Below are 14,679 nucleotides of genomic sequence, written 5' to 3'. Positions count from 1 at the left end.
TCTCTCTCTCAAACCAATGATTTAGTAAGGCTGAAACTGAAATGGATTTCATGCCTCATTGGTAAACATTTGAATTAAACCTACAATTTATAGGGCATTTCATCAAGGTTTTAGACATAAGAGGAAAGCAGTATACGAAGTTGTTGGGCGTTTCGGCTCGAACAATAAAATTAGATGAAAAGGTTGGATCCAATCGAATTGTTTGGTCATATAGAAATAATAAAAATAATCATTTAAATTAAATTTGGATGTTTAAAACCCAAGGATACATTACAAAGAAAAATCACTTTATAATAAATGAAACACTAAATGTGCCAAGTGTTTTACTATAGATAATGAGTGCAAACACGATAGATTCGCATAATATTTTTATTTTTTTTATCCTTAATTTATTTTACCTTGGTTATCAATTTTTTATTTTATATTGCGTTGATTGGATTTAATGATTTGTTTTGAGCTCCTCTTTTTTGGTTTTTGTAGTCTAAATAAATCTCATCATTGAGTTGGTTGTTGATTTTAAAGAAGAAATAAGTTGATTGTTTGCCGAGAATTAAAAATGATGGGACCAAAACTCAGAGTAAGTGAAATGATATAAAAAATAAAATATATATATATTGGTCTTTTATTTCTTTTTTTTTAGTTCAAAAATTAAGTTTTTGTTTTTAATTTCATCTTTCACAGCATTGTTTGGTGATTTGACTTGATAGTTTGGGTTTGTGTCGCTTTCTTTTAGGTTATTGCAATCTCAAAAAGTGTCTTAACATTGAGTTGGTTCTTGATTTTACAAAAAATTATTCAACTTTGTTCTATGTGAAAAATTAAAAAATAAAAGGACCAAAATTAAAACCTTGGTGAAATGACAACCCTTAAAAAAAATCTTGTGGCAACACCTTTTAGTTTTAAAATTTTATGAAAAATTATTTTTGGTTCCTTTAGTTTTAAAATTATACGATTTAGTCTAAGATTTTATTTTATTCACATTTCATTCCTTGTATTTGGGAGAGTAAAGAAAGTCACTGGATTACAATGAAGGAGAGATAAAGTTGTCGGTTGGCCGTATTTCATCAACAAAAAGTAATGATGTTGGTGTTAACAAGTTTAATTCGATAACAGGAGTCCCAATAAGTTTTTTAAAATTTTACCTTATTTGAAAAAATAAATCGGTGTTGATTTTGTATTTTTTTATGGTTTGATTTTGTATTTTTTTAGATTGTTTTTGGGTTTGATTAATTGGCTTTAGGAGTTTCTAACAGTATTTATTACGTGTTTTTATCTGTTGAGAATAAATTTTTTAGGTAAAAAAGCACCCTTTAAATGTTTTAGCCACCTTTGTACTGTCTGAATTTGAATTTGAGGTAGGAAAGAACGCATCGTCTACTTCTTTTCTTCCTTTTGTTTTAACAAATGGGATAACAACACTTGTCTGTCTATTTTTAAATAATTAAAAAGATTAGGTCCACGCAGAGGGCGTGATTTTCGGTAGCGCGAGCTTTTTTCTTCCTTTTCATTTTAAATTTACTTATTTAGAAATTAAATAACTAAATATATATTATATGTATTGCTTTATTAATTTTCTCAAATTAATTGAAAATACATTTGACTTATTATTTTTTTGAAATACCATTAAAATTTTAATTTGTTCTCAAATAATATTATAGTTTTTTTTTTTTTTTAGCAAGTGTGCTTTTTTATAGCTCATCATTATTTTTTAAAAAAATTATTCAATGATTTTTTTCTGCACGCATATCTTTATTATTGTGTAATTAAATAAAAAAATAATTTTAAAAAAACAAAATAATTGAATCAAGTTAGATCCATGATCCAAAGAGCGTATTTGATGGATAAACTCAGGTTGACTAGAGTCAATTTAATATATTATTATCTTAATATTTTAAAAATAAAAACTATTATATTTTTAATTAATTTTTTTCACCACTAAAAAATAAAAAATATATATTTTCAATGGATTTACATTAAGCAACTGTTTCAATGAAACTTCTCTCGAGTATTGAAAAGTAATTCAGGTTAACCAGAGTCGATCATTTATCAATGATAAATTTTTTTAATCTCGATTACATATATGTCAGAAAGAAAAAATAAAACAAAAAAATTGTTATAAGATAATTAACTCTTCACACATAAAAAAAAAAAAAAAAAACCACCATCACTATTGGTTAATATTGAAGTACTCGATAAAATATTATCTTAGCTTAAGTAGTCAAAATTACTGTTATATTGTTTTCATCATTGATAAATGAAACAATCCTTGGGATTGAATTTATGTTATATGTTTAAATAAACTCTAGGCTTCAACTATTACTAGGTTATCCGTCCCTGCGATATAGTTGTGGATTGGATTAGATTTTTTTTAAAATGTAAGAAAATAGTATCTTCATAGTTAAAAAAAATATTTAGCATTGTTATTAAATTTAATAGAACGGTTTAATTTTAAAAAATCTTGACTTGATTTTTTTGCTTAGTTCTAGTTTTAAATTAAATTATATGAGAGTTGTTCTAACATAACTTTATCGACTAGATAGGTCTAAAGAAAAAACACAAGTGAGGTTCACCCTGATTAACTTGAAATTCTCGCAACTTAGGTTATGGAATCCACTGGGTTGAGTTATTTTTTTTTTACTATATAATAAAATAATAAGAATACCAATTCACAGTTAATTTAATATTAAATGATAAAATTTAATATTAAATGATGGAATTGGAAAAAAAACCAAAAGAAAAAAAGAAAATCTCGACCTGCCTCTTTACTTATCCCGGGTTTTAAATTAAATCATGTGAGAATTGCCCCGACATGACTTTGTTGACTAGGTAGATTAAAAAAAAAAAATCAAAGGAGAAAGAAAAAAAGAAACATGCCAAGTTCTAGTCAACCCGCCAAACCCGCGGCCGGGTTATGGAATGAACTGGGTTAAATTAATTTTTATTTTATTTTATTATAAGATACAAAATACAAATACCGATTCATAATCAACTCAATACAAAATGATAAAATTCAATAAAAATTAATATTAAAAAATGAAATTAAAAAAAAAACAAAAAATCAAAAAAAATAAGAGAGGAAAAAAACCGTTCAAAGCCGCGACCTTCAACATGTCAGCACCATGCGTTAGGCAAGTAAGCAGCAAAACAAATAGTTAATAAATAATTAAAATAATATTTTAACTCGGTTCATTGTTCATATGACCAATTAAATTGACCCCACATCTTTTAGTTATATTTATAATAATTGTTATAATTCTATATGAGACTTCAAGCAATAAGTTTAGAGATTACGCCCGTTTGATTTATGAAAAATAGTTTTTTTTAAATTTTTTTAAATTTATTTATAATTAGAAAAGTTGATCAATTAAAAATATTTTTTAATCAAAATTTTTTTTGGCTTGATTTCTATAAAAATATTTTCTTTTTATTTTGGATAGAAAACACTTTTTAGAGAGTTGCGAAAAATAAAAAAATATCTTGTTATTATTTAATTATACCAAATTCGCTCCTCAATTTTTTGATTGCTATATTTTTTTTTTTCAATTTCATCCTTTAAAATTTGATTTAATTAGATTTTTAATCTTGATTCTTTTGATTGTTATTTATTGTTTTCTTATCCTTCTCTTAATTTAATTTTTTTTATCTATCAAATTCGATCCTTATTTTTTTTATTGCTATTTATTTTATTTGAAATAATTTATGAAATAAAATTTATTTTTTAAATTTCATTATTTTTTAATTTTTTTTATCTGTCAGATTTAGCCTCCATTCTTTTAAGTGCTATTTGTTTTATTTGAAGTAATTTATGAAATTAGATTATTTTTTCAATTTCATCCTTCAACTTTTTTATCTGTTAGACTTGGTCTCCATTCTTTTATTGAACTTGAAAAAAATAAAACATTAATAAGTTATTTTCCAACTTATTTTCTATAATATAGTAAAATATTAAAAAATATTTTCTAACTTATTTTTTATGACACTATCAAATATAAAAAAATAATTTATTTTTCAAAAATTCATTTCTGTAAAACCATTTTGAAAAAAAAATTACTTTTCAACAATAAATAACAGGGTATACATTAAAAAAAAAAAGAAAAAAGAAAGAAGGTGCCAGGTTTAGCTTAGCTGCTTGCAAAGCATTAAAGAAACAAAACAAAACTCGTTTTTTCTGTTCATATGCATTTATTTCTTGCTGTTTTTGCTTTCTTGGGCAGGAACAGTTTGGACAAACAAACAAACTTGTACAATGCTGTTTGGGGAAGGAAACTAAGGATTAAAAAACAAGGCAAGAAGTTTTTATTTTCCATAAATTCAGGAGTGGAAATCTTATCTGCTTTCTCAAAATCGACTCCTCGACCTTGAAGCAGAAGCTCCTCATATTTTTGTATTGAACTGGATCATGATAAAGATTCAATTTTTCCCCATGCCATCTTTTACTAATCTCTAGTTCATTCTGTTAAAACTGGGAATCAAATATTCTTTTGTTTGATTACAAAGCACTTAGAACCGAATCACGTGACTCATGATTGAGTTCCAATTCAAGCCATCTATTATTGATTCATATCCACTACAGATTTCACAAGGAAACTGCATTGCATCTGATTCTGTCAACAACGTAAGGAATTTAATTAAATACAGAAAGCAATACTTGGAATATTGAATTTAACTCCCTTTTGCTGTTTGGTGCAATCACTACCAAAAATTTTCTTACACATGAATGAAGATATGAGGCTGTACAAATAATCTGCAGATTGAACAGGAGGAAATGCAAGACCAACGGAATGAAGGAACAAATGTATCTTATTGAAAAGAATCTGACCTAGTTTAGAGACCGTAAACTGTAGAAGAATCCCTTTTTACTCCATATGACTGTACTTTTGAAGGAACTGTATTCATATGTCTGTGGATTTACCGTAAGAATTCAAGAGGGAATAGCAAACTGAGGAGCTCTCGAGTTCAGGACACGGTTCTGGGGATACAGACTCTGAAAAGCCAACAACGTTTGAGCATGTCCAAGGAGATAAGGTGTTGCGAATTGCCAAGGAGACATTAAACAGACAAAGAGAGGTGAAAGGAGATTCTGCAAGTCCCGTGAAGTTGCCAGCCATAGTGATGTTTGAACCAATCACACCTTGCAAAGTGATTTGGTCGAGAACTGGGATGGCATTAGGATCAAAATTGTCATCCGGATGTGACCCACAATCACCAATGGCACCAAATGCCGTGTTGGTATTTTTCAATTCAACATCTGATATGATGATCCGTTTAATATAACCCCCTCTGCCCTTAGTTGTTCTAAACTCAATGCCACTAAATGAGTTGTATATGTGGACCTGCTCCACATGCACATTAGAAATGCCACCAGACATCTCACTACCAAAGGCTACGGACGAGCCTGAGGATGATTGAAGGTACACCCTTCTTATGTATACATCTGTTGTAGGCCTATCGTACGCGATACCGTATTCATCCCAACCACTCTTGAGGGAAATCGCGTCATAACCAACCTCGATGCGGCTGTCCTCTATGCACACATTATTGGAAGAATCTGAAAATGATGTAAAAATTGAGTCAGCTAAATTCTTTCTCGACAATGATTTTACCGAAAGCCATTAAGGCAGTTCAACCGTATCCAGCATTTTCACACATTATATTAACAAAGCATTCTCGGCAGGAGAAAATTATGCAACGTAAATTTTGAAGGGATAAGGAAGATGAAGGGATATATATGTTTTTGTGCTGAGGACAATTATGGAAAACATGTTAACTAAACAAACACAGAATGCTCAATAAACCTGGAACTATGCCGATGGTGTTAGGGGATTCTCCAGGAGCAGAGACTGAAATATTTTGAACAACCACATTACTGCATCAGAGACAATTCCACACAAGAATCAAGTCAACTCCATCAATTCATAAGTTCTTTATTCAATTAGCAATCACCATGGTCTTAAGAGAAATTACCTGCAATACACTGGATGAATGCTATATGCAGGAGCATTCAAGAAGGTAAGATTTGAAACTACTACGTAATCAGACGATGTAAATTCCACAAGATGAGGGCGGCTGTAGTTCAAGGAATGGGACTCGAACCAATCCCACCAAACTGAACCCTGACCATCAATGGTTCCATTGTCACCTAGACCAGTAAATAAATGTCAGGTGAGCAACAATTGAGACCAAGCGGTCAGTAATTGAAAGAGAGAAATGAAAACGCCAGTGCATTTACCAGTTACTACCACATCGTGTAGCATATCTCCATTTATTAAACTTTGATATCTTTTTCCAGGAAGTTCAATCCCACGACCATATGAGGGTAAGGGATCAACAAGATCCCAATGGGATGGATCCTAATAAGCAAGGAAAGCATCTGTCAGAAATCCAAGGGTTGAAAATAATAATGAACCACACTAATTTTGCTTTCTTAGAAGTTTCTTCTGCATCTATCTTCTCTGGACATAGAACAAACAAAGCAAAAAGGGGAAAGGAATAAGAGCAAGCAAGCCGTGAAAAAGTACCTGAGATCCAAGAATGACAGCACCTTTTTCCACGAATAGTGTGAGATGGCTGGTAAGACTGAAACTTCCAGTAAGCCATTTTCCAGGTGGGACATAAAGCTGAGCGCCACCCTTGTCTGTAAATGACTTGAGATAGAAAATGGCATTCTGAAAAGCAAGAGTATTCAATGTTTTCCCATCTCCAACCGCACCAAACTCCAAGATGGAGACACTATGTGGTCTTGGTTTTAAACTTGGTTTGAAACCACACACTTCGCTGCTCTCTTCTGCATCAATTCTAATGGCAATGCTCAGTGCCAGTAGCAAGAGTACTGCCACCTGAAAATGCGAAAATGCAATTCTCAAAACAGATTCCTAAAACAAAGATTCATTTTTTGCAACAGTCAACATTAAGCAAGAGATAAATGAAATTCAAAACAATCATAAATTCCATAGAAAATACATTAAGACGAGAACAAACAGACTCCAACCTCTATTCTTGGATTCTTAGAATCCAGTGAGTTGTACAACGCTCAAAACTCCAACAAAAGAATAAGAACACAGAAAGGCAAAAACCAAGCTGTCCATTTTATCACAAAAGATGCCTCATAGAGATCAAGAGAATTCCTATATAATGTAAAAACTTCTCAAAAACTAAGAACATGCTTTACACCCCAAAAAATATTGGAAAATTATATTATGATGAAGTATAGCAAGGAATTATTAGATTTTATTTGACAACTGAATCAATGAAACATATGAGATCATAATTGATCAAAACAGAAAGCAATTTTCAAGCAGAATAAAATAAAATTAAGGATAGTGTGTTTGCTAGTAAAACAAATTAGCCTCCTTATAATGTGGAAGTTGAAGTATGGTTTGGCTATTCCAAGAGAAAGGAAAGCAATGCAGTAAACAAATCAACCAATCAAAAGAAGAAAGCAAAAAAAAAAAAAAAAAAGAGAGAGAGTCAAGAATCCAATGAAAACAACACTGTTCAAAAGAACTATAACACAAAAAAAACAGCAATTCAAGACAAAAATTTTGCAGCCATGATTCACAAACTGAAAGAGGAGAAATGGAAAAAAGAAAAAAGAAAGTCCATCGCGCTAATAATATTCAAAATCAAAAGCGTCAGTTCAAGCAAAAATGGAACTTCATCATCATAGTTTTAGAAAAGAGAGAAGCACAGCATGTCAATATATCAAAATATAGTAAAAATGAACTGAATTGACTGCCATAACCATTGCCGTGATGGACTAGTACATATTATACAGCAAAACATGAAAATCCCACAAAGGCAATCAAAGATATACTTCAACAGATCATAGATATAACACCAAAACCAATCAAAACTCCAAACTTTCCAGATTTGAAGGAGGAGAAAAGGAATAAAAACAGAAATATAAAAGAAACGTACTTACTGGCATCTTCATGGAGAGCTCACAACTTTTCTTCTTCTTCCTCTTCTTCTTCTTCTTCTTCAACAGTATTGACCAAAAGGAGAGGCAACAAAACAAAGTATGGCTTAGCTAATGTAGAAGAAAGAAAGAAAGGGGAGGTAGTGGGAGAAGAAGCACCACAAAAACAGGGGCAGCTTGGTGTAAGCTTGTGTATTATAAGCATTAATTATATATAAATGACAACGAGAACATTTTCTTTATTTATTATCGGTTACAGCATTACATTACAAAATAAATAAATTAAAACCCAGTAATATTTAATAAATTAATAATCTTAACTAAATGATATTTTTGTTTGATATCGATTTAAATTTGAAATTTAAATAATATTTTATTCAATGAATAAATATATGCTAAAAATTATGTACAAGTTTAACTGTTCTTGGTAAGTTAGGAAATGACAGCTTAATTACCATGCAAAAAGAAGAAGAAGTAATAAAAGGAAATATAGTGGTAATTAATAATTAATAGCGTAATTAACCTGTGATGTGAATATGATTAATAACGTCTCTCGCCGACAATTATGTTTGAAACGGGTTTTCTTTATTTAGAGAGAGTGTGATTGATTGCGTGCCAATTTTTAGCAGCTGTGTTTGCAGTAATAGCGAGTTCTAGATTTTTTTAATATAATAAAATAATAGATTAAAAAAAATTCGAGCTTATTAGTTAAATTGACAATTTAAATATATATAAAAAATCAACAATGGTAAATAAATCAAAAAATAAATAAAAAACTACACTCAAATTTATTTGAATTATTAAACAACCTAATACTAATCTAATAGAAGGAAAACCTGGACAAGAAAAGGAGAGTCAACCTTCAACAAAAAAAAATACAGAAAACATCAGCTTAAAAAAAAAAAAAACCAAGCAAATCTACGAGAACCTCTTAAACCTAGTTCAATCATATTACAACTTGTTAAGTTATGAACCCAATTCAATTAAGAAGTTTAAATGTCATCCAATTTAATCTTGAAGGATGAGATTGTTAAAAAACCTATTAATAAAAAAGCTTTAAAAAGAAAAAAAACAACAAAAAAAAAATGTGGGGCTAAAATTTGACAGGAAAAACCCAATGAGAATGAAATCCAAAAAAAAATATCGCAAACAAAAACAAATTTCAATTAAAAAAATTAGGACCAAACTTGAAAGATTAAAAAATCAGGGGGGAATTCAAAATCATTTTTAATATGATATATTATTTATAAATTAAAAATGACGAGGGTGAAATAGAAAACAATTGTTGAGGGCTAACCCAATAGAATTAAACAGAGAAAAATAACAAAAAAAAAGTTAAAAAAATAAAAAAATTAAGACAACAATTTAGAAAAAGAGAAAAAATAAGGCAAACCTCATAAACCTGGTCTAATCTCTAAAAGTCGCATCTCGTGAATGTTTTTTACGCAAATTCAATCAAGAAATTAATCAATTTGATTTTGAAAGATGAGATCGATAGAAAAATATTAATGAGAAAACCTACAAAAGCAACAAAAAAAATAATGATAAAATTTGATAGGAAAAACCCAAGGAAACAAAAATTAAATGAAAATAAATGCGTAGGGATGGAACTGAAAATAAACAAATCAATCAAGAAAATGATTCAAAACAAAACAAATAAAAATTAAAAAAATGAGGATCAAGTTTGAAAACAAATTAAAAAAAATCAAATGATCAAGGATGGAATAAAAAATAAAATCCAATTAGAAACAATCAATGCAAATAAAACAATTGAAAAATAAGAGAAGAGAGACTAAATCAAAAGAAAAAATAAATTGAATGGCTGATATGGATTTTTGCATAGTCAACCCACAATTCAAGGAAGAAAGAGAAGGAAAAGAAAGAAAGAAAATAAAAGTAATTTTGGGGCCAAACCACGATGAACCACCATACACGTGCCACCCATAAAAAAAAGGACATCAAGATGAATCAAATGATGCGACAGAATCATTGTTACAATTGCCAGAGCCAGTCGCACACACTGCTAGAAGATGACATAACAGTTGACGCGTGCGAGGCATACGTCAGTAGCTTTTTCATTTTTTTGGGTGAAAAAACCAAAAATTCTCTTAAGACTAAACAATATTAACAAACAAATCATTGTGAAATTACACCTAAGCCCCTGAAGCCAGGGCTAAAAAATCAACTTGTAAGGGTAATGTAGTAATTCAACTATTCTATAAAATTTGAAAACACAAAAACACCCTTGTGTAAAAAACATTGGATTATTTTATTAAAGGGTTACATTAGTAATTTTACTATGCATTTAAAAATCTAATTACCAAAATAACCTCGCACAATCCTCAAAAGACATTTATGTCATGGTAAAAAAACTATCCTACCCTCGAAGCCAAGGCAAGAGATAAAATAACCAAAGGACAAAAAAGTCATGATACTATTGTAATGAATAGTGTTTTATATCTTATGACATAGTAAAACCCCTAGGAGAATTAGTGTTTTAGATAATGTTTTGTTTTGGATACATTTTTTTATTAGTCGAATGAAACAAACAAATTAGTTCGGTCTCATAATTTAACCAAAAGTTTCATATAATTTCTGTGAACCGGCTTCATAAGTGGTAAATTATTACAATTAAAATAAAACTAAATAAGGAGAGGTTTTTACTGTACTCATTTTTACATAACACTATTCATTAGAATAGTGTTTGTTTTTCTAATTTATATATATTTATTTCAATTTCATCATTCAATATTAAATTTATTGCGGATTAGACTTTATATTTTTTCTCAAATTACTTTTTATGAGATTATCTTAGATTCATGATCCAGACCACATGTTTAAAAGGTTGACTCATGTTTTTTCCCTTCTTTTCTAATTGATTTTTTTTTTCTCAATTTCATTCTTCAACATTGAGTTGATTGAGAATTAGGCTTTGTGATTTGTTTTGGTATGCTTTCTATGAGGTTATTCCCATCGCATGACTCGAGTCATAGGTTTGGCGGGCTAACCCTGGTTGACCCGAGCAGCTTTTTGTATCCTTTTTTAATCAATTTTTTTTTCTCTATTTTGTCTTTCAATACTTTGTTGATTAAAAAATGAGCTTCATATTTTTTTTAATTTTGCTTTCTATTAGGTTATCTTTTTTCCATGACTCAGGTCGTGGGTTTGGTAAGTTAATCCGGGTTAACATGAGTTATTTTTTTGGATCTTTTTTTAATTGATTTTTTTTAGTTTCATCTTTCAACATTGAATTTATTGAAAATTGAGTTTCATAATTTATTTTGATTTGTTTTCTTTGAGGTTATCATGATCTCATGTCTTAGTATGCGGATTGATATGTTATCCCTAATTGACCCGAATCAATCCAATATGCTTAACTTAGTCAGAGACATACTGTATATCTATATCCGACAAGCACCACCTTGAAAAACAACAATGACATGATGATTTCAACGACATCAAAGAAGGTTGTATGATGTCACACATTATGCCTAAACCTCGGTGACACCTCTCACACACTGGTGCATGTCCTATACATGCCAAACCTTTTTTTTTTGTCTCATTTGTTTAATTTAGTCTTTGATTCTAAAATAATTCTTCTATTGAGCTTTGAATTTTATTCCACATGATTCAAGCTCTTTTTTTTTTTAATTTAGTCTTTGATTCTCTATTGACTCTTCAATTTAGTCCCTGATGTCAACCCATTTGATCCTCCATAAGTCCCAAACGAGGAGAGAAGAAAGAGAAGAAAAAAAGAAAGTGACATCTCGTCAACTAGTTCAGCACATTGTAATTATCTCCATGACCCAAGTTTTGAATTTTGTGGTTAACCCGATTTGACTAGTGCTTATCTAATATGTCGACATCGCAACATTGAGAAAAAAAATATCATCTTGGAATTTTATTAAAGCCAAACTCCATTTTCATCAATCATTTAGGTTACCTTTGTACTCGCCAAATTGATTGAGTCAAGTTGTGGCAACTCCCATACAGTTTACTTTGATGCTCAGTTTAGGTGAGGAATTGAAGCTGGAGGTTTCAACATTGACTTGTTTGACTGAGTTTAACAACAATGTCAAAGAGATTTCCCATGAATTGCCCGGTTCTTTAGTTAAAAAAAATAACATTGCTTATTTTTTTTAAAAATCTTCATAAGCATCACCTTATGATTTTGTTTTTAGTCATTTCGGGTTTTGAATGATTCACTTTTATATGTTATGAGTCTACAACTGATTCACTAAAGATGCTTGCACATTTTTTCCTGTTACTGGAAAAAATATTACTCTATCTTGCAGCAAAACACGAGACAACTAGCTAATTTTCTTTCTATTCATACTATATACAATATTAAAAAAATGCTTTTCTTTTATCATAAATCAAGGTATCTCCTACTTTCAATAAAAAAATTGCTTTATCGTGGAGTCCATTATTTTAGTGCTGATACTTTCATATTATAGTGGACACATAGCACAGTAAAACACTAGATTATTGTTCCATGTTGTGTTGCTGGTCAAATTATTTTTTTTAATGTAAAAAAATATATAACAGTATTGCTAACGTGTTTTCTAATAAAAATAATAATCATGAGCTCAAAATATAATGCATATTGGACAATATATTTAAAAACAAATATTGATAAGACAATATATTGGATGCCATTTGTTTTTAAATATTGAGACGACCATATATTGGATCGACTCAAGTTAACATGTTCAATCTTTGACCCTGGTCATGAGACCATGATAACCTTATAGAAAACAAATAAAAATAAACTATGAAGGCTGCTTCCTAATCAACCTAATGTTGAAGGACAAAATAAAATAAAAATTAAAAAATAAAAAGAAAACAAAACACTCGGGTTAAAATGCCAAAATAATAACTTGGATCATGGATAACCCCGATGAAAGCAAATTGACAAAACAATTATGAAACTCAATTTCCAACCAATGCATTGTTGAAGAATGAAATAAAAAAATAATTAAAAAAAAGATAAAAAAAACTAAGTCAACCCGGGCTAAGTCATAAAACTATGATAACGTCATAAAAACCAAAAAAAATAAAATTACAAAGTTCCATTTCTAATAGATCTAGTGTTGAAGTTTGAAATCGAGAAAACAATTAAATATATGAGACTGAAATAACTTCACAAAAAGCAAATTGAAAAAAAAATATAAAGCTTAGTTTCCAAACAACATAATGTTAAATGATAAAATTGAAGAAAAAACTAAATAAAAAAAAGATTGAGTTGTTGAAGGGTTAAATTTAAAATATATTCAATTAAAAAAAATCCAGAAAATAAATCGGGTTAACCTGTCAAACCCACGACTGAGTAATGAGACAGGATAACCATATAGAAAGAAAATTGAGAAAAATCATGAAGCCAATTAAAAAATATTCAATTAAAAATGACAAAAAAAAGGGAACAAAGTCAACCTGGGTCAATATGCCAATCCAACGACCAAAGTCATGAGATCAGGATAACTTCATAGAAAGAAAATTCTTAAAAATTACAAAGTCTAATTTCCAACCAACCTAATGTTGAAGAATGAAATCGAAAAAAAAATCAATTAGAAAAAGCAGCCCAAAAAAAAGATTACATTAGTCAACATGAGTTATTCTGTTAAACTTACGACCAAGGCCATGATATTGAGATAAATTAACATAAAGCAATAAAAAAAAACACAAAACCTTATTTCCAATAGATCTAATGTTGAAGATTGAAATCGAGAAAAAAAAAACTAAATCCATGAGATTGATATATAACAAAAAAAAAAAACAAAATACAATGCGCAATGCCCAAGACAACCTAATATTTGAAAAATAAGATTGAAAAAAAAACTAAAAAAAGAAAAGAAAATTGGATTGGTTAAAAGTAAGATTGAAAAGAAAAACTAAATAAAACACAAAAACAAAACACTATTAAATACATAGTGTTTTGTGGGTGCGACTAAAATGATTTAGCCACATGTTTAGTGTTTCGTTAATAAAATAATAATATTAAAAAACTCGTGATTTGATTAATAAATGAGTATATTTCTTATATTATCATTTAGGATTTAAATATTTTGAAAAACCATAGTAAAATAACTTCTTATGAACACACATTTAGAGTGGATAACACTTGTTTAAGGCTAGATCATAGAAGGTATAAAGGGTGTTTGGTGCTATATCTGCTTTTGCTTTTAGATGTTTTTGAAAAAAAAAGTTGGCTAAAAAAAATCAAAGTGATGATTTTTTAATAATTTATAATGGTTTTGATATGCTGATGTCAAAAATAAAAAAATCTAAAAAAACTATTTTGATATATTTTCAAGCGAAAAGTTATTTTGAAACGCACCATGCACCACAATGTCAAATACACACTTTAATATTAAAACATAACACATAAATATTCAATTAGTTCAATTCATGAACAAAGACAATAAGAATCCCTCTGGATATGAAATATATGATATTTCTTTATACAAAAGCATCCGTTAATTTTTTTTTCCTTACAAGAAGTGGTAAATTATTTAAATATCTTGAACCAAATGTATTTTTTTTGCAATATTCTCACGATCTCTTATTATCTTCCTAAGATTATGTTTAGTTTGGAGTTAAAAACTGGAGGTTAAATGTTAAGCGGTGAAATATTAAGAGTGAAAAAACTGATTATATGATGAATTTTTTAAAATGTTTAATATATAGTGTTAAAAATCAATAAGTTTTAAAATAAAACTCATAATAAAAATAATAAACAATATAAATAGATGGATTCAATG

The 14,679-nt window shown here is 29.1% G+C and overlaps 1 protein-coding gene across 1 annotated transcript; it reads right to left on the bottom strand.

The window, feature by feature from the left end:
* Positions 1 to 4,645: 4,645 nt before the first annotated feature.
* On the bottom strand, positions 4,646 to 8,113 carry LOC18101890 (probable polygalacturonase). Its single transcript, XM_006380171.3, has 6 exons — positions 7,922 to 8,113; positions 6,519 to 6,836; positions 6,230 to 6,350; positions 5,965 to 6,139; positions 5,796 to 5,866; positions 4,646 to 5,548 (listed from the first exon to the last, which is right to left on the bottom strand). Exons 1-6 carry the CDS (start codon positions 7,931 to 7,933, stop codon positions 4,893 to 4,895), a joined length of 1,353 nt encoding a protein of 450 aa, XP_006380233.2. The 5' UTR covers positions 7,934 to 8,113; the 3' UTR covers positions 4,646 to 4,892.
* Positions 8,114 to 14,679: the final 6,566 nt, after the last annotated feature.

This window comes from Populus trichocarpa, chromosome 8 (assembly GCF_000002775.5).
Source record: "Populus trichocarpa isolate Nisqually-1 chromosome 8, P.trichocarpa_v4.1, whole genome shotgun sequence".
Classification (NCBI taxonomy): domain Eukaryota; kingdom Viridiplantae; phylum Streptophyta; class Magnoliopsida; order Malpighiales; family Salicaceae; genus Populus; species Populus trichocarpa.
Note: the sequence above shows the minus strand (reverse complement) of the source record. Positions and strands in the feature narration are given on the sequence as shown.